Source organism: Acomys minous (genome assembly GCF_964271855.1).
Source record: "Acomys minous genome assembly, chromosome: 13".
NCBI classification, from domain to species: Eukaryota; Metazoa; Chordata; class Mammalia; order Rodentia; family Muridae; genus Acomys; species Acomys minous.
The window spans coordinates 86,150,077-86,171,248 of record NC_140495.1 but is presented as its reverse complement, the minus strand read 5'-3'; the positions used below and the strand labels follow the sequence as shown (position 1 = coordinate 86,171,248).

At 44.2% G+C, this 21,172-nt stretch overlaps 1 protein-coding gene across 5 annotated transcripts in view; it reads right to left on the bottom strand.

The window, feature by feature from the left end:
• The window catches only part of ST6GAL2 (ST6 beta-galactoside alpha-2,6-sialyltransferase 2), a 73,753-nt gene that overhangs the window by 28,541 nt on the left and 24,040 nt on the right, over positions 1-21,172 (bottom strand). For all 5 annotated transcript variants that reach the window (XM_084751917.1, XM_084751920.1, XM_084751916.1 and 2 more), the window contains exon 2: positions 5,222-6,214. In XM_084751917.1, the coding sequence (XP_084608043.1) occupies positions 5,222-6,146 (925 nt within the window). In that variant the 5' untranslated portion in view covers positions 6,147-6,214. The remainder of the gene's footprint in view (positions 1-5,221; positions 6,215-21,172) is intronic.

Here is a 21,172-nt window from a genome sequence, read left to right as displayed (position 1 = left end):
CTTTTTTTTTTTTTAACCACCAATATAAATGTCAAAATTGAAAAGGAAAAGATTCTGGGATATAAAGAAGAGCTGATTTTTTTTTTCCTTCTAGAACCTGGAAAGAGTCGTAGAAACTAAATGAATCACAGACTTGAAGTGGTGATACAGGCCAATGCACACTCAAGACATCAAGAGGGAAGAGGAGACGCCAAGCAGTCGACCGCCTACTAGTGGCTCAGAAGGATTTGGGAACAAGTGTGATACCAACTTCCTAACCACAGTTCTCCTGGGAAGCCACGCTGCCCAAAGCCATGGTGTCACGGTCTGATGAACACAGCCAGTGTATTAAGCAATGGATATATTTCAAGTAAATGGGTTGTAACTCCAAATTAATCAAATCACCCTCGTAATCCTCCAGGCACTTAAATGCCTATGGCTCTAGCTCAGCGGCTCTCACCTTCCCTGGTGCTGTGGTCCTTTAATACAGTTCCTCTTGTTGTGATGACCCCCGACCCCAACCATAAAATGATTTTCATTGCTACTTCATATCTATAATTTTGCTACAGTTATGAATTGTAATGTAAATATCTGTATTTTCTGATGGCCTTAAGTGACCCCGTGACAGGTTGATAACTGCTGAGTTAGATGGGCTGGCACTCAGCTCCTTACGATGTCACAGGGGCAGAAGACAATGAATTCCTTGGAGAGAGGGTTGGTCTCAAGAGTCATGAGGTCACTTGTGCAGATGAGGCAGTGCGCTAGAGTCTGCTGAAGGGTGGAAGCTGTCAAGGAACACAAGCAGAGGACAACGAGCTGAAACCGTCTGTCCTGGCCATACACACTCGGTAAACACACACCTGACTGCGTGGTAATGCGTCTTCAGGAGCTAAGCCATTCATTCACATGGGGAGGAAACACACGGTGAATGAAGCCAAGCGTCCCTCCCCAAGAAGGCATTTCTGAATCAGAGTACAGCTGTGCTAACTTTACACAAAAGCACATCAAAGAGCAGCGGGGCATGTCAGGAGTCCTGGCACCAAGTCTCCAGCTGGCCTTGACTCAGGCCTCGCATCCCCTACTTGCCCTCCTGACTCATGCTGATCAGAAAATAAACAGTAAACAGTCACAGCACGCAGTCTCCAGACAGCAGCCAAAGGCCTGCAAGCACAGGACAAAGCCGTGAGTTATCTCTGTCAATTCCCATTGTATCTCCCTCTCCTCGCTGGCTTGTCCATGGCTATTGACTTCTCTCTTGCCCCCAAACCCTGGCTCCCACGTCATTTCTCCAAAATAAAACATCCACCGTTACGTTTTCGTGCCTCAGACATCACTGCTGTCAGTTCTTAGAGAACCAAACTACAGAATCCACGCTCTGCCCATGGGACTCAAGATGCCTGTATCCTGTCTTTAAAAAATATATGGAAATATATGTACCATTTTTGTGATGCTGACTTTATAACAGTTAAAACACACTAAAATAAGACTTTATCTACAGTAAACAATCTCGGCTGGCAACACTACTGCAATTGGTAAAGGAAGTCTGATTTTGTAAGCGACAGACTGTCCACGCACTGCTCTTCTCTCTTCCTAGCCAGCTCCTTTCCTGCCCCTGAGCTCAAGAAAGCATTGCTAACCTCATGCCCTGTGCTGGACCTTTGGCTTGGACCAGCTTCTGCAGAGCAATCTATGCCGACCCCCCCTCTCTGCCCACCCATAAGAAGTGCATAGGTCAGGGCTCTGCCGTCGCTTCTATCCTGTGTGTCTACACATCTTTCTGCATTTCTCCTATTCACAATATAACCGAGCTGTCTATTCATGGTCTGGACTCTCCCCCAGGATGGCCTAGAATGTGAACTTGGTGTCTGTCGCTTACTCTTCTTTGTGCTTAGCATGGGATATGATGAAGAAGTTATGATCGGCAAGTATCTAATCGTGGTTGAGTGGCCATATATGAACTGCCTTCTTGGCTTTTTAAATGTAATGATACTGAACTTGCCTGATCCAGAAATTGCTTTGCATTCCACCCACTTATCCCCCCTGCCTCCTACCTCTATTCCCCACCTACGTGACAATATTCAGTTGTCTGATAACACAAACCCTGGTCTTCCCCGTCAGGACCGTGGTGTCTTTTCACAGCAGGTTTTCATTTTTGTGGTGTGCTTCCTTCACAGCCCCGCCAAGAATGACCAGCACGCTGTTGCCATTTGTTGTAGGGTGACAAGAGACTGTCTCATAACTCCAGGAAAGAATGTTCCACATTTCCAAAATGGCTCAGGTTACACACTCAAAGTAAAGGTGTTTACAATCACTATACTTTTCTAACCCCAAGCAATTGTTCCATAGGACTTAGTCTAATGGAATGGAGCCGCAACAAAAAGGACTTAGTGCCCGTAAAACAAACACCTTAGGGAGCCAAAAAGGCAGCCAGAAAACACTTAGCTGGGCCTCCCTCTGGAAAAATGAAGCAGGTGACCTTCCCTACCTGGGAAGCTCTTTCTGGCAGAGCTAAGGGTGGGCTATGCCGTAGGACTGCCTTGGGAACACTTTAAAGTTTTTGCCATGGCAACTTTTGGCAACTCTTTTGATCTTTACTTGGCCAATCCAGAGGGAGCAATCTGAGGTTCACTGAAGTATGCCCCAACACTCCAAGACTCCGAGGGGCATGAAGAAACCTACTGCATGAGACTTTTTCCCCCCTCTGAGAGCCATTAACAACCATGCGGGTTTATGATGGCAACTTCAGGTAAGCAGGAAGGAGAGAGGCAAGCCGTAGCCACGTACAGCACTGGTTCTACCATCTCGGCTCACAAAAGTGGACAGCTCTTTGTTTATACAAACTGAGCAATACTGTGGCTCTGAGACTTAAAAACACTAGGTATAAAATCTGAACGTAGATAAAATAAGACAGAACAAGCCACCCAAAGTAACAAATAAACCGCCAAATCCTAAATTAAGCCTGTTCTTCATTTGTAACTTTACAGTTTTAGTCATTAAGCCTGGCAGCTGAAATTAAACTTGGATACTAGAAACTAACAAATATTTAACAGTGGCCTTTCATGTTCCCCAGACACATGGCTCTCAGTGACTTTCACATCCTCTTCCGACTTTGGATTGAGGTTAAAAGGCTTTAGTCATGATCACTTATGAATGAATAAAGGACAAGAGAATCCTGTTTGGTATGCCAGAGCCATTCAAACATTATATATTTACGACACAGAGGTGTTTAAACCTAAACAAAACCAGAAGTTACTGCCTGCTTCAAAGCCTAATACTTAAATCCCCCTCCTGCATTTTAACATTGGTCCTGAGAATGGGAAAGAGCTGTGGTGTTCATTCACCCTGGGGCCCTCTAAACCACTGCTCTTTCTTAATAAATTGCAAGCCGCTCTGCTCTGGGTTTTGCTACAAGCTTATGTGACACATGGACAGCGTTATTATGAGCCTGATATAATGTTAGCATGGAGACACAGGGACCTCACACGAGAAGCACAGATTTGTAGCCTTGGATTCTTAACTTAAAAAACAACCCCCCCCCCAAAAAAAAACCCCAAAAAACCATTCAGCCTCATTCCCTAGAAACAGAAGAACTGAGGTTTGGGTTTCTGAGTGTGACTTTCCAAATTGTCTGCAGGACACCATCACTCTTCAAGGACAAAGAACTAAAGGATTCGCTTAGAAGAACACAAAAACATACATTGCTTCTCTGTTATGGGGAAGTAATGCCCCCCTCCCCACCCCCCACCCCCCCACCCCCCCCCCGAATGTCACTTCCAGACTAGTGACTTAGGACCTACAACCATCTGTTTTGCATTCGGACTTGAAGCTGAGGCTATGCTTTAGCCACATTTGCAGTCTATGCTCAATTTTTTTTTTTAAAAACCAGTTGGGAGAGAAATACACGCTTGTGAAATGAATGAGTAAGGATGAGGGCCAAACTGCTCGCTTATGGACAGAGGGGTCCTAGAGCAAGGGGTCTAAAGTTTCCAGTCAGAGAAGAGATAGGGAAGGGGCAGGGCAGAACAGTAGATACCTTCTCTGACAAGGAAGGGCGAGGAGAGGAACGCTGTCCACCAAACCCTGAGACTTCCCTCAGTGAGCCATGTCAGCCCCTCTGTAGCACACTATAGACTGCGGGGTGGCAAATATACTTTATTCTATGCCCTTCAACCAAGAGACACTGGACCTGATAACCTACTTAAAGACAGCAGAAAGCTGTGGCCATTTACACTGTGTGTCCAACTCGGCTCTGCTATGAGGCCTGGGTGTGTCACTGGGAAGGACTTTTTTTTTCAAAGCAGATGACTCTCCATGTTGTTCTGGGCCTCGTCCAGTCAGCTGAAGGCCATAAGAATATACAGAGAGGTATACCAAGGAGCTCTGCGTCAATAATGCAGCATAGATGGGCAGAGGAGAAGAACAGAGGACCAAAGCTTAGTTCCCAGAACCCATAAGGCCGCTCACAACCTCAACTAATCCAAGGTCAAGGAGATCTAGTCTCCTCTTCTGGCTCCTACTGACTCCAGGCATACACACCACACACTCACACATACACAGGCAAGATGTTCATTTGCATAATATAATAATAAACCTTTAGAGAAAAAAAATTTTTTTAAAGAATGCATTAAAACTGTCTATGTTCCCAACCTGTTAGTTTGTCCTACAGATTTGAGATTTGCAAGCTCAGCCAAGTCCTTTAAAAATCTTTCCCTCCTTCTCCGTACACTCTTGACCCACAGAGATAGTAAAATACCAATGCTCTCCAAATACATGAGGGTTTGAGGACAGCACGTCAGGGTAGACAGCAATCTCAGTATGGTCATGTTGCTCACTCTCTTGGAAAAGGTCCCTACAGTGCACACGGGCTATGACCCAAACAAAGGTTGGGTTGAGGGAACAGTCCAGGACTAGAGCTAACCTTTGACTGGAACCCGTTTTCAGCAGCAGCCTAGCTGGCCTCAGAGCCCCTAGATGTGGGTTTAGTCCGTGAGACTTTCAATACATCACTGTCGTTCTCTGTATGGGTGGCACTCCTGAAATCAACCTCCAGCATCCCTGACCTTCTCTTCCTCCTCCACATTGCTACCAGATGCCCCTGCTATCTGTTCCTGTCCGCTTACTCGCATAGACCATGGTTCCTATGACGGAAGAAGTTTGCCCAGCATCCAGGGCAGACACCCAGCCTCGAACTAAAAACTCGTACAAAGAATTCAGAAAGAGGCGCCAGCCCCACCAGACCCACCGATTTCCTCCCCCAAGGAGGAGTTCAGGATGGCACCGGCGGACATGACTACTGCACAGCTGCGCAGGCCACGTGGGTGCAGCTGGCTCAGAGGCACCCCAGGTACTAGAGGCCGCCAGCCCAGGGCCGAGAAGGGCGCCTCTTTGCCGTCCAGCGTGCGCACGCGCACCCGCCTACGCAGCTCGCACAACAGCTCCGGTCCAGAACGCCGCGCCTCCCGCCGTCCACGGAAGCGCACGCCATGCTTGTTGAAGGACATGTAGTAGCGCATGGCCTTCTGCAGGCGCGGATTCAGCATCTTAGAGGACACGGCCCCTTTCCAGAGCCGATATAGGAAGGCTCTGGACATGGAGGCTGACAGCATGTCGCTATCATAGGCCTCCTCTGGCATGTTGCTTAGCCTTGCGTGGCGCAGCTTCTCCCGTTTGTGCTGGGCGGGTCCTGCCCGCCGCGATGTCTCCCCAGCAGAGGAAAGCCCCAGTGTGCCCTGTGGGTGGTGGTGCCATCCCGGTTGACCCGCAACAAAAAAGTAGCCGTCGTCCTCTGGGTAGAAAGCACTTTGCGATTTCCTCCGGACCTGGGAGGAAAAAAACTCTTCCCCATTGTCAAAGCCATCTTGGGTCTGGTCCCATTTCTGTGGATCCCCAGGCCCGCTGTGGAAGGAGCTGGCACGGTGACCGCCCAGCAGCACGTTGCTTGCCTCCAAACTTCTGGACAAGGAGGGCTCCTGCAAAGCGCCCATGATGGCCCGCTGCTTGCCTTGCACAGGCAGGAGCCCACGGCTCTCCAGGAACGAAAAGGAGCTGGGCACAGGTGCGGCAGGATTGCTGTTGGTGAAGTAGATAAAAATCGCCAAAAAGAGGAGCCCCCAAACAAAGATTCCAAAGAGCATTCGTTGTCGCCATTGCTTCAAGTGTGGTTTCATTGCAGCCCTCTGGGGCCGGCCAGCACTTCACCTTGGGGTTCGAAAGCACTTGGGAAGGTGCGCAGAACCTGAAAAAGACGGGAGGCCCAGTTAGCATGGGGAAAATCTGCTTAGACACTGTCGGGTCAGCATTTAATAAAAAAGTGAAGGGTTGAAAGGGGCATCAGAAAAACAGAATAGACAGCACCGCTGGATTCTCTTCTCTACCTTTCACTCTTGACTTCTGAAAGAAAAAGGGTCATGCCATCTCCGTAGAATCTTGAGAGAGAGAGAGAGAGAGAGAGAGAGAGAGAGAGAGAGAGAGAGAGAGAGAGAGAGAGAGAGAGAGAGAGAGAGAGAGATCTTTCCCAAGGGATTCTCGACACGTTTGCTGCTCTAGCCAGAGTACTCTCGCACGGGTCTCTCACTGTACCTTCCCTCTGACTCTAACAGAATTCTAGTTGGGCGAGGCAAAGTTGTGGAATAAAGCATAGTTTGCTTGCTCCCATTTGCTGACAGTGCATCTAAGTCTCGTCTCATATATTTTACGGGCATCAGTGGTAGGCGTTTCTATATTCTTCATGAACTACCTGGACCAGCCAGAAGCCTCCCACCGTTAGTACAGAGTCAAGCAATGCTCGGTGACTGTGGCTGCAGGTAAGCACTGCAGGGCTCAGGCTGACTTCAACGCCCTCAAGACTGCCTTCCCCTTCTGCAGCCAAGACTGAACCACCATGGCCCCACAGTAAACCTGGAGGGAATACGAGCAGTTAGCTGGCTGTGTTCCAGGCCCTGGGCACTCGTCCTGAGTTATCCCTTTTGGTATTTTGAGCTCTGAGTAAGAAGACAGAAAGCACTATTATATCCATTTCCAAACGGAGAAGCAGGCCAGAGAGGCAAACCAACCTGCTCAAAACCAGGAAGAGCAAGCAGTGTTAGGTACAAACCTATCCTGATTCTAGGGCTCACTGAGCTTTGAGACCATCTGCTCATACCAAGAAAAGTTGTATTTTCTAGATTTAGCTTATTTAGCTGTCTATGGCAAAAGATCATTTTCACCCAGACTGCCACTCAGAGTGATACTTCTCTGTTTCCCTCTGTACCAGAATGTCACGACCAAGCCAATTACTGTCAAACGTCTAAGTGCTTACTCTTTCTGTGTCCACACATCCTACCTACTGGCAAGTGATAACGGACAGTTTCCTACAGTGCAGTCTGGGGCCATGAGTTGAGTGTCATGTTCTACGTTACTTTACTAACCTGTCCACTAAGGACACAGTCCATCACTGTTTCACGTTATAATGTCCAACAAAAAGGTCTAGGAGCCCTTCCTAGTATTTTGAGCATCCAGTGGAAATCATAATGTTACCCTTAGTAACAATTATCCCATTTCCAGTAAAACTGTGGGCATTGCGATATCATCCCATCACTTACTACCTAGAGTTGGTGCTGACTGTACAGTTGGGGTCCATATCCATAAGCATTTCCTCACTTTGGATGCCTGCTTCAGGTGGGGTCACCAGGCCATGCTTTTCTGATGGTTCAGCTATCAAGCAGAGATTCCCCACAACACCCCTTAGGCTTGATAATTTGCTAGAATGACTAACAAAACCAAGCATAGTGGTATAGTTAATTATTTTAATTTTATGTACACATTACCCACAAGGTGATAAATGGAAGGATATCGCCTCTGGGGTATGAAAGCCTCACAAGTCAGAGAGTCTGACTGAGCCTCTGCACCAGCGTTTGATTGATGTGTTATGTGGGTATGCCCGAGTTGATTGCGGCCACTAGAGTAAACTCGATCCACAGCTCTCCTTTCCTTCTTAGAGCCTATCCCCAAGGTCCAAATGGGAAATTTCACATTGTCAGCCTGCCTGAAGCCCCCGACCTAAAGCTGTGCCGGGGCCTGTAATAACGAGCAGAGTGCTATCACAAGGAATGTGAGTATTTAAAAAGGCTCCTTCACTGTTCACCTCACCTCACTGCTGAAGGGGCGAATTTGAAAGCCTGCCTGCCTGCCTCTGACTAGGAATGGTTTCACTGCTCTGAGCAGCAGTTTGGGTGGGTAACAAAAAGGAAGATAATAAGCTCATTTTACCATTAGCCTGTGAGAACATTTTTTATAACCTAAAGATAAAGGTGAGGTGTGTAAAGAGCCAAGGGAATAAAATTAAAAAAAAAAAAAAAAAGCAAAAAAATAACCCAAGCCAGGTTTGAGCTGCTAGGAAGAAACCAGACACGTCTGTCCCCAAGGGTCATGCCTCCCATGACGCGTGAACTCACATTGCCTTTTACTTTAGTGGCTGCAGGAAGCTGAAGAAAGCCAAGTCTGAACGTGAACCTGCTGAGCTACACAGAATGATTCCCAAGATCAGAACCTGGCTTCATTACATTAAAAAAAAATCCCCTCCTTCCTTGAAAAGGAGAAGAAAGACTTTTCTGTCAAAGGAAATAACAGTTGGCATAGTAGGGAGGTAAAATAATGAGAAGATGACTGGGGACACTTGGAAGAGAAGACCCTGCCTGGTAGCCAGGGCCCTGTGGCCCTTTGTTCTTTCCTGCCTCATGTGCTAAGCAGTAGAACACTGAAGAATTCCCACCGACTTCAGAGCTCCACAAGAGGATTAAGAATCCTAAGGCAAAGACCAGCAGTTCCCCATGAGGTAAGATGCACAAACCTCCTGACACACAGCAATTATGACAAGGTTTTCTGCCTCCACTCCTGACGAGGCTTCAAATGTTAATAAGTCAAGCAGTCTCTGCTGCAACTGTGGTGGCTGCAAACTTTCTGTTACTAATTAAGAGGCCATTCTCCAAAATGACTCATCTGAAAGCACTGGCAGATCCTCCACTAGCAAAACACACAGAATTCCTTCAGTTTCGCCCTGGTTTTCGTCAGACACACTTTATAACAGATCTAGGTCATGAAGGTAAGTCCACGCATGCATCCCTCTTCTGTGTGGAAGGGAAGCTTTTGTTATGCCACAGAAAGCCTCCTTTCCCTCTACCAGCACATCTGACATATTATAATGACATCACTTAAGCAGAGTCATCTGTTACACTCACTGTTGTATGTCATCATTAGCTGGTGTTAACATAAATGGCATCACAAGTGGACGAGAGGCCCCTCAGGCAAATCATCTGTCCCCAGATGCCAGTGGAAGGAAACCACTCCCTAATCAGACCTTCACATGTATATTGTCAATGAGGGTCCAATGACTGGACTGTCAGGTCCCTGCCACGTTCCTCCTGGGAACGGCTGTGGCAAGATTAACAGCATCCTGGACCAGTGTGGCTTTCTCTCCCTATGACAGCAGCTCTCAGTTGTTACCTAACAGCAGGAAGGTTTGATTCCCAGCAGACTTTCTCTGTTACTGGCATTATCTCTGTTCTCTTTCCACCCTTTCTTCCACTTCTGTTTCTTGTCTAAGCAAACCTCCAGGAAAATTCTATTTTTGCATGGAGAACCTATCCATAACCCCTAGGAATTATTCTGATTGCTTTGCCCATCTAGAAAGCTCGTTGGGTTTCCTTAGCAAAGATATGGACCCCACCCCCACCCCCCAAAAGAGTCCAGTTGTCTGAGGATGGTTATACGGAGGAGTGCTTACGTTATCCTTCAAAGTGTTCTGAAAGAAACCACAGTTTCTCAAAGTCGCAACTCATCACATGTTGCTAGATGAAATAACAAAGATTTAACATGTGAGCTGTGGAGAGACACCTGTAGCTTAATGGCCTTCAGGATCCTTTTCCTTAAAATGATCTCTTGTTATAGCTGAGAGGGCACCCTGCACACAGCAGAGAGATACAGTGTTCCAGCTAGAAGGCCCCCACAGCCTCACAGGGCCCTTTACAAATGACATTTTTCCCTTCCTTCACTTTTGTAAACTGAAGAATTTCTTCACTTCTATAAGCATAAGAAAGTCTCTAGACTGCCAAGTACAGAAGCCTAAGAGTCCCAGATTTTTTTTAAAGCCATATTCAGAATAACAGAAAGTAAAAGTCAGCCAGGTCACGAGAGTATTTTGATGATAGGCCAGTGGCCCCTTTCTAAGGAGCACATCAGATCTTTTTCTTAGGAAGGGAAGTGTCCCCCCCCCCCCCCCCCCCCCGATAGATAGACCTCTTCTCTGTGACAGGGTGGGGGTAAGGGTGAGTCCAGATGCATGTGGAAATACAGGCTTCCTATGTCAGGAAGAAATGATAGTCTCCAAGGACCTCATTCTAAAAGGTGTGAGCTTTCATAGTGGATGCCAGGGCAATCATTAGTGGTCAACTACTGGGACAAGCTACAGTGGAGATGACAGTGAGCCTCCTGTAGGTGGCAGCAACATCTTACTCAGTCTTGAAAACTCAAGAAACGTGGGATGGCCTAAGGGGCATTCTTAATCTGTATCTCTCAAACGCTTGGTTGGAACTAGCAAAATACACCAAACGGAGGAAATCCTGTGCTTTGGAATTGCGTCCGCAGGCTCGTAGCTGTGCGTCTCAGCCCATGATGAAAGTCTGGGCAGCTCCAGGGATATAGAAAGTTAGGTTGTCAGATGATTAGGCCATTTGCATGTCTAGGCTGCTACGTGGTTACATCATATAGGCTAAGCTGGACCTATAAGGCCATACTGTGCAGTTATTGAGTGGCTACGTCATGGTATACAGTAGGTTTCTGTGTGGTTAGGTTGTCGAATGGTTGGGCTGTGGTATGTGGAAGCTGCTATGCAGTTAAGATGCTGGCTGCCTAGATTTTGGCCTGTGTAGGCTACTGCATGGCACTGTGAGCGCGTACCTACAACATCTCATTTAAATTCCTCATGTTAATATGATACACAACAAAATATTCAGTAAACATCCTCTCATCCCATATGAACCTGAATCTCCAGAGAGCTCTCTGTTAATATGTTATCACAAAACTCTTCTCCAATTTACCTGGAAGCCTTGAAAAAAAAAATTCCTGTGTGTTATGCAGGTACCAACTTTATCTTTTTTGGTTTTGTTTTTTGTTTTTGTTTTGGTTGGTCTGGTTTTTCCAGACAGAGTTTCTCTGTGAAGGCTTGGCTGTCTTGGACTCAAACTCACAGCAATCTGCCTGCCTTTGCCTTCCTTAGTGCTGAGTTTTGTGTGTGTGGGTTTGTTTGTTTTTTTATTTTTTGTTTTGTTTTTGCCCCTGTTATAAACTACTGTTCCTGCCTTCTGATCATCTCCTTAAATTTACCAGCCCTATGTGATCTCTAAACATTCCATCTCAAAAGTACAGTTTTATTTGCTGCAGCTAACTTGTTCCTAGTGAGGTTACAGAAACTATGCCTCTGCATGAGTCGTCTTCAGTGGAGATGGTTCAGTGTTGGGATCTCACCCCTACAGGGACTTCACCATGGCATAGTGTGCTGCTGGACAGCATTTCCAGAGAGTTCCACACATTGAGGCTGGTGACCCCAAACAGTGACTGAAGCAAGACAACACAGCTCACTGCTTTACCACACAGTTCCACGGCGCTCTCTCTCTCTCTCTCTCTCTCTCTCTCTCTCTCTCTTTCTCTCTCTCTCTCTTTCTCTCTCTCTCTCTCTCTCTCCCTTTCCTTCCCCACTTCTCCCTCTTTACTATCGCCCCCCTTCTCTCTGCACTAAGACAAACCTGGAGTTCTTCAGAGGAGAGAAGGCCTAGAGTTGGACACTGATGATCGGTGTGGAAGAAGGGTGATGGCTCCAAGCCTTCAAACACCTTGGCTTGTTTCTGCATGAGGATGTGTACAGAGGACAGACAGCACAAGGATAGTAAAAGCGAGAGGGGATAACCATTGAGATGTAATATAAATAAATTAATAAAATAAAATTAAAAAAGGATAGTAAAAGCTTTGGATTAGCAGGGGTGGGGTGAGGAGGGGTGGGAGTGGGTGAGGGGTAAGGGGGAGAGGGTGGGAACTCTTACGAGATGGTGGCAGATAGTTTTAGGTCAGTTAATTTCTACAGTACAGTGTTTGTACTGAAAAGTGCGGGAAGATGGGAAGTGGCCCTAAAGGCAGATTTACATATGTGAGTCTCCCAGCTTTTGGTGGGGCAGAGGCAGGGGAAGGGAAAAATGATTCCAGAAGGCAAATGATCGATTCCACTAGTTGTAAGAAGACAACTCAAGCTGCCTAGTGCGAGGGTCTGCTGGCTTCCTAAAATAGCATTCAGCCTTTGGCCACAGTGGCTCTTTGTTTTATAAGCATTAGCATTAAAATATTTACAGTTTTTACGACTAATGTGCCAAGGCTTGTAACTGGAGCTGTCAATTCGATTCAGCATGGATATTTAACAGGCCAGCAGATATGAAATTGCAGGCTAGCCTTTAAGACTTGAAAGCTTTAAGCGGGCTCTTAAAATGGAAACAGGCTTGGAGGTCAAACACAAAGGAGGCTCTTAAAGGAGAGTTCTATACAAGCATAGGCTACCATTTCTTGAGAAAAGCAATGTAGGTTGCTCCTAATCGTAGCCCAAGAGGTACTTAGATTATCACCACAGGCTGGCAGCGCATATGCATGAGATGGTAAGGCTGGGAAGCCAGCACCAACATCCCCGACCTTGGCATCGGGTGGACAGAGCAATACAAATGACTGCAGCTGGCGGTGTGGTTCAACTGGCAGAATGTTTTCTCAGTGTGTGCAAAGGCTTGGATTTAGTTAGTAAAACACGAAATCACATGTGGTGGCTCACACCTGTCATTCCACTACTTGGGAGGAGTTGCCATGAGAATCCTAAGTCCAAGATCATCTTTCCTTGTCTACTTAGTGAGATCAAAGCCATCCTGGACTATATTATACCCTATCTCCAAACAAAAAACAAAAAACAAAAAATATCAGCAAGAGCAAAGATAACCTGGGGTTGACTAGAAATCTCTCTGTGGTCAGAAGACTGTTGCTTTATAACAGAACACTCCACTCTTAGGTTTTGTGCCAAACCTGAATCCATGACTATACCTCACCAGCATTGCCTTGTGAAGTGGATGGATGACGTGACATGTCCAGCACAGGTTTCATATTTGTACAAATGGAAAGAGTGGCATTAAAAGTTTGGGTTCTGCTGTTTTTGAGTTTGGGTCCCATGTGTTCACTGGAGCATTTGCTACTACGCATTCCCTAAGTCGAGGCATCCGTGGTTAGACAAACACCAACACTTGACTACAGCTTATAAGCCCTGACTAAGCGCTCCCTGAATAAAAGCCTGTCTCGGCTGCTTCAGTCATGAATGTGAACCTGGCCTAGAAGGGCTGATAAGTATCTCCTAATAGAGCCAGTGTGCAAATTAGCTTATTACAGTTCACTCTGCTCTAAGTCAACACACAGGTATTAAGCTGAAGGGAAAGGTGCATGCATGCCACATGGCGCTTTGCCCTTGAAGAACTGACTTTGTAGCAAAAGCAGGAACAGGAAGGAGTCTACGCCGTCAAAGCCCTAAATCTGTTTAGGCCAGAAAATGAGGCTACTTACAAGAACAAAAGAAATGGGGGGGGGGGTGGCTTGGGGGAACTTACAGAAGAGTTCAGAGGCATCATGTGACATTTGCTTCTCTCTCTCTGAAAGAGGGATTGTGTGTAAAGATCTAGAAGAAAGGTGAAAAATAGCAGAAAGGCTAAATGTCTTGGTGCTGTCTCCATGAGCAAGTACCCAATATGACCAGCGAGGGTGTCAGAGGTCAGAATGGCCCCTTAATGTGACAATGTAAAGCACATCATATGACTCTACAGACTAAATGCCACTGAGGGGAACAAAGACACCTAAATGGGCAAGAGGAAAGGTAGCATGTGCATCCTGCAGAAACATTTAAGGATCTGAAATAGAGAAATATTGTCATTAAATCTGGGTACATACACTCTTTTATCAACATCTGTTTCCTCACATATAAAGTAGTTAATAATTTTAAATAATAACAATCATAAAAGTTGTAAAAAATAAGACATAGGTGTCACTAGTTGCAATTACATTCATGTATCTGTTTACAAAGCACTTTATGTAACAATTCCTGGTAAAAGAGTAACACAAAATGTGTATTTTACACTAGGTTCCAGATTTAGTCAAAACTTTAATGAGACAGTGTTATCAGTCAAGAAGAGAGAAACTGTGTAACTATACTGGTTTATGAAAGTAAAGAAAGGACAGCTAGATGACTCAGTGGCTAAAGGTGCCACTGAGGCTGCTGATCTGAATTTGAACCTTTGGGCCAACAACACAGAAAGAGATAACTGAGCCCACCAAACTGTCCTTACACACACACACACACACACACACACACACACACACACACACACACGAGTCCTCACATGAAAATATGCATTAATTTTTTTTTTTTGTAAATGAAGAACACAGGGGATTACACTGGAACAAGCAATAGGTCCTCAGCTCTCAAATCCACATGAACTCGGCTGAGATTCTGTGCCTTTAGCTTCATTTTCATATACACAATGAGGAGAGTCCAAGCCCCATAAAGCTACAGTTGTTTACTTTCACATTATCTTTTTGTATTTTCCCGTAATAATTATTTATATTTATGAGGCATAGCAAGATACTTCAACACACTGTGCATCTAACAGATAATGGTAATTACAACTGTTATCTCTTCATAGTCACGCTAATATTCTAACACACCAGTGTACACAGTACTGCTGCTGCTGAATTTCCTAAAGCAGTTGATGTTTAAGTGTGTGTGTGTGGGGGATTGTTACTTACTTGACTATTTCTACATTTTTCCCTTGAAAATTTTTTAGACATTATTCTACTCTCACAGGAGTGTTGGCACTGGTACCCTGAGCATCTCTTTAGAATAAGAAAATGACAACTCAATCCTATAATCTGATCCACCTTGAACATTGTGAATAGATACATCAAAAGAATAAGGGTGTCTTAAAATAAGATAGATAGATAGATAAAAATTACCTAACCCCAAATGCATAAGCCCCAATGCAAAGATCACAAGAAACATCATAAACTAAGGCAACACAACTTCTCCCAAAATTAACAACTTAATCTGAGTGAATGAATGAAACCCCAGACACAGAATACAAAAGAATGATTATAAATATTTTCAAAGAAATCAAGCAGTACAAAATAAACTCTAGAATGTATTCCAACACAAACAAGCACATAAATTAAATAAAGAATTCAAGAAAGAGATTGAAATAATGAAGGAAAAGTCAACTTGAAGTACTGGAAATGAAAATTTCAATGATCTCAAGTAAAAATGTCCCCAAAATGTCTGAATAGGATAGTTCAGAGGAGGTTTAAATATCAAGCCTTAAACACAGAAAAGGAATTAAAACAATTAGTCAATGATAAACACAAATTAATAAAACATATTAACAAAGCACTGAAGATCTATGGAATATGATGGAAAGACCTTATCTATCCATCATGGGCAGAGACCAGGAAGAGGTACTTCAGGACAAAGGCAGATAAAACAACTTCAAAAACAAATCTTACCAGAAAGTTCCCCAAAATATAGGGAAGATACCCACCCAAGGACAAGAAGCATTTAGAATGATAAGCAGACAAGACCATAAAAGAACACATTATAATTAAAAACATTACATATGCAGTATAATGAAATTTATTTAAATCTACAAGAGAGAAACAAGTGGAAAATAAAGGCAAGCACATCAGAATAAAGGCTGATTTCTCTAAAGGAACTTTAAAACCCAGGAGGACTTATAATCATGAACGAACAGGCTAAAAGAATTAATGACCATCAAACCATCTTTACAGAAGATGCTGTGAAGATTCCCTCAGACTGAAGAGAAAGACGAACACACCTATGAACCTACAGGAAGAATGAAGCAATGATAGAGCAATAAGCAAGCAAATGAGGAATAATAAGGCACCAAACATTACAGATAATAAGTGACTTCCATACCCTAGTCTGAGCAAGGGATAAAAGTCCTCCTGACAAAAAGTCAAAAAAGATATATCTGAATTAAATGGCAACAGAGACCAAGTGGATCTAATAGAAATCCACAGGACATTACACACAAACAGTGTGGAACACACTTTCTTCCCAGAACCCTTTGGACTTTCTCTGAAATTGTTCAAAAAATATGACACAAACCAAGCCTTAACAAATAAAAATTTTATTTTATCTGACCACAATGAAATGCTAACAGTCAACGCCAAGACTATAGAATAAAAACAAGATCATTGGATACATTAAGAGAGAAATAACCCCAGAGTGGTATAAAGATGAACACAGCATGGAAGAACCTGTGTACTATAATAAAACAAGTCCCCAAAAGAGAGCTCACTGCTCAGATGCCTACACTAAGACCCAGAGAGGTCTCAAATCAATAAATTCATCATGCACACTAGGCTCTCAGAAAATTAAGTCAAATCTCAAAGCAGTTTAGCATAGAAATTAATGTAATGAAACAATAATAACTATAGTAGCAGCAAGAAAATACAAAGCATAAACATGGCATTTTAAAAAGATAAACAAGATTCTAAACCCTTATAAGGCCAAATTAAGAAAGAAAGAAAGAAAAGAAAAGAAACTTAAAACTGAAAGTAGAGTTTCAAAGGAAATCAACACATGAGGGGGGCTGGAAAGATGGCTCAGCAGTTAAGAGCGCTCGCTGGCTGCTCATTATAAGGTCCAGGTTCAATTCCCATCACCCACGACGGGTCATAGGCATCTGTAACTCCAGTTCCAGGCTATCTTCTGTCTTCTTCTGGTCTTCGTGAACATCAGCAACAGATGTGGTACAGCCATAGATGCGGGTAAAGAACCCATACACACAAACATAAAGATTAAAAAACACAAATAAATAAATCTTACTGCAAAACCGTTATATTGGAAAATCTGAAAAAAAAATGGATATAGTTCTAGACTCAAAAGATCTACTATAATTAAGCCAAGATGAGATAAACAATTTAAACAAATTTAAAATAAGCAATAAGATGAAAAAAAAAAAAAAGATAAAAGATTTCCCAACTAAAAGAAATAGAAGCCCAGATGAATTCACTCTTGAATTCTAACAGAATCATAGAAGAAAGTAACATTAGTCCATTTTAAACTACTCTATGAAATATAAAAAGAAGGCATGCTACCAAACTCTTTCTAAGAAGCCAGTATTACCATGATACCCAAATCAAATAAAGATAAAATATACAACACATTTACAACACATAAAAACAAAACAAAACAAAACAAAACCAGGAGCTTACAGAATAGGTTGATAAATTAAGAGCCTGTGGTCATGAGAACATGAATTCAGCACCTGGAACCTGCAGTTAATAAGCCAGACATTGGCCTAACCTTTGACCCACATCATGGGAGCGAGCCAACCCTTGACACTATTGACTATACTCTGCTATGCTCACAGACAGGAACCTAGCACAGCTGTCTTCTAAGAGGCTACATCCAGTAGTGGATCCAAACAGATGCGGAGCCTCACAGTCAAACACCAGGCAAAGCATAGGGAGTCTTGTGGAAAAGGGAGGGCGGGCAGGATAGACAGAAGGACCTGGAGGGGACAGGCGCTCCACAAGGAGACCAACAGAGCCAGCTAACCAGGGCCCAGAGGTGCTTGTGGAGACTGAAGCACCAACCAAGGACCATGTAGCGATAGGGCCTAGGCCTCCTACACAGATACAACAGATGGGCAGCTCAGGCTTCAGATGAGTCCCATAGTAAAAGGAACAGGGGCGGTATCTGACATGGATCACTTCCCCCTTGCCTTGGTAGGCTGCAGGGGAGGAAGCTGTGCTCAGTCCTGACGAGCTCTCCTTTTTTAAGGAATAGGAGAGGTGGATGGGGGAGGAGTGAGGGAGGAGAAGAGGGAGGGAGCTATGATCCAGATGTAAAGTGGATAAATAAATAAATTAATTAACAAAACCAAGCGTATTAGTGTGCATTTGTAATCCCATCACTGGGGAGGTGGAGGAAGACAGCAAAGCCCAGGACAGTGAGAAGTCCTATTTCAAAAAGTAATGTGGATGGATCCTGAGAAATGATGACCAAGGTCACTTGTCTGTCTGTCTGTCTCTGTCTCTCTTTGTACACATGCATACATGCATACACACGCGCGCGCGCGCACATACACACACACACACACACACACACACACACACACACACACACACACGACAAATCTCCCTCATGAACATGGATGCACAAATGCTCAATAAAATACTCCAAACTATTCCTGAACACATGAGAAAGCTCATTCACCATGGTCTAGCTAGCCTCTTTTCAGAAAGACAAGGATGGCTCAATACACTCTGTGACCATAGGTAGTAATTTTCAAGTTGACAGGATCTGGAATCACCCAGGAGACAGGCTTCCACAGACATCTGTGAGGGATTATTTAGTTTCTGGTCATGGTTGTAGACAATTACTTTGACTATGTTAATTGCTGTGGGAAGACCCATATTAACCGTGGGCAGGAGAGCCCCCTTAGAGTGGTATAATGAGAGGTTTAAAATGGCAAGAGTGAGTTAATCACTGGCATTCATGATTTTTGGCGTGCATCTTGTAGATACAGCGTGCTCAGGTGCTTCGAGTTCCTACTGCCTTGAATTCTATGACAGGATGGACTACGGTTCAAACTGGGAGCTAAAAGGAACCCTTTCTCTCTTAAGTTGCCTTTATTAAGTTATGTTATCATTCCACCAAGGATGGAAACTAAGCCACATGCAAATCGATAAATGTAATACCTCATACAAATGGGCTCAAGGCTGAAAGGCTCAAAGGCTGAAATTGCTGGAAGCTACATGTCTTCTCAATAGGTGCTGACTTATCTTTTGACAAAATCCAGCATCTCTTCATGACAAAAGAGACTAGGAGAAAAGAAATATATCTCATCAAAATCAAGATTTTATGTGACAAATCTATCGCCAACATTGTACAAAGTGAAGAAAAACTCAAAGCCATTCCTTTACAATCAGGACAATACAGTATTTGAAGTCTTAGCTTAAGCAACAGAGCAGAGGTGTATGAAAGGGATACAAGGCAGAAAGAAGTCAAAGTGCCCTTAGTTGTGGGTGGTACAGGACCATGCACAAGAAACCATGAGGTCTCAACCAGACTCTTACAACTGATAAAAACTTTGAGCAAAGTAACAGACTACAAAATGATGATGCAAAACCAGCAGCCTTCCTGCACGCCAAAGATGAACATCCTGAGAATGAAATTAGGGGAACAATTCCATTTACAACAGACTCAAAAAAATGAAAAATGAAAAATGAAAAAGAGAATAGAAAAATGTTACGACCTCTACTATTCTACTATGAAAACCCAGAAAGAAAGAGATCAAGGAAGACACTAGAAGACGGAAAGGCCTCCTATGCTTGTGCGTTGGAAGAATCAATACTGTGAAAATGATAATCATACCAGAAGCAGTGTAGAAATTCAGTGTACATCCCTCCACCCTCACCATGTTATTCTCCACACAAAGAGAAGTATTCATGGTTCCTACACACATAACAAAAATCTAAAACCGACAGCTAGGCATGCTGTGTGGCAGCAGGTGTACTGTGCACTTATAACGCGAGTATCTTGACTCACAACCACCGGGGACAATGGGGCTTTTCCTGGTGCTCCTGTTTTCCATCCACCTGTCAGTTCTTCCTAAACAAAAATAGTCACCAGCTCATTGAGAACTCATGACCCGGATGTGATATCCTTATCACAGGCTGTGCAGGACTCATTGCTGTTAATATAGGTTGGTCCAGGTATACACGGGGGGAAAAAGCTGCATGACGTGGCTTGTCAGAGAATGGGTGACGTCTGCTTCAGAGTGTTGTTGAACAGTGAAGAGGAAGAAGTCATATTGGGGGAAACACTTTAGTTAGAATATCCCACCAATTGACTCAGCTTTCATTACATGACCCACGGTCAATTATATCACAGGATCCTAGTCAAGTTCTTGTTTCAAATGAAAAGATGACTCGTGTATGCATTTAAGAAAGTCCCAGTGCAAACCCCAGCCAGGTGAAATGTCAGGCAAGTAGAGATGCCAGTGGTTTGCACTGTGCTGCTTGCTATTCAGAGAACGCGCTACTGTGGGATTAGCATTCTTAAAAAATTGGTTTTGAGGATGAGACTTTAAAACCTATTAAAAGAACTTCCATCTTGTGAAGGCACTAATGCCTTGTTTCTAATGATAGGGATCATCCCATAAAAGACACAGGACAAGGCAACCATGTCTTCCTGGGTGGAGAACATGAGAAAGAAGCATGAAACTTATATTAAACCACATGTATGCAATTATTTTGAAATGAAAAAAAAAATCGAGTTGAGTATTTAGTATGTGAAATGGGCCTTTAAAGATACTTTACAATTAGCTTTTAACCTCCTCTGCAATGACCAAGGAAGGGCTGTATAACTTTTCTGAATGGAACAGACAGTGGTGTGGGAAAAGCAGATCTTAATTACACGAGTGTGGTACCATGTAGTCTTCCCTGATTTTTTTTCTACCACATTTCCTCTGTGGCCTTCCTCCATTCACAGGGAAGACTTCCCATCCACAGTAGACAATGTCACAAGGGGACCTGAGTATATTCCTGCTAATTCATGGTCAAGTCTAAAAGACACCTTTCCAGAGATGAGGCAGGAACAAAAATGGCCGAGCCAGTTTTTTCATACTCCACAAGGGGTCAGACTGTTTCCCTGCTTCTGTAAAGGGAGAGTGGGGCCTAGAACAGAAGTGTCAGATGCAGACAAAGGTCTCTAAAGAGCCCCTTGCTTGACTAACTCTCACTCAACAGCTCTACGGGTGCTGTTTTAGTCCCTTCCTCAACACCTCCTGCCCATCCCTCTTCTTGAACATGGCTCTACTCACGCTGCCACATGGTGTCTGCACAGGACCTTCCCTTTGCCCGAGTCCTTCCTTCTCTGGACCAGCCTGGCTGCCTCTTGGTTTTACTGAAGTTGACTTTGCTTTCCCAATCCTCCTGTGTCCTGCCTGCCCAGGTTAAGTGGTTTTGTTTCGATTTTTACATTGACCATGTTGCCTGCCTTTCCTTCGCTAACGGGTGGCAGACTCTCCTGTGAACCACCCAGCCTTAGTGCCTGTGGCAGTTCGCT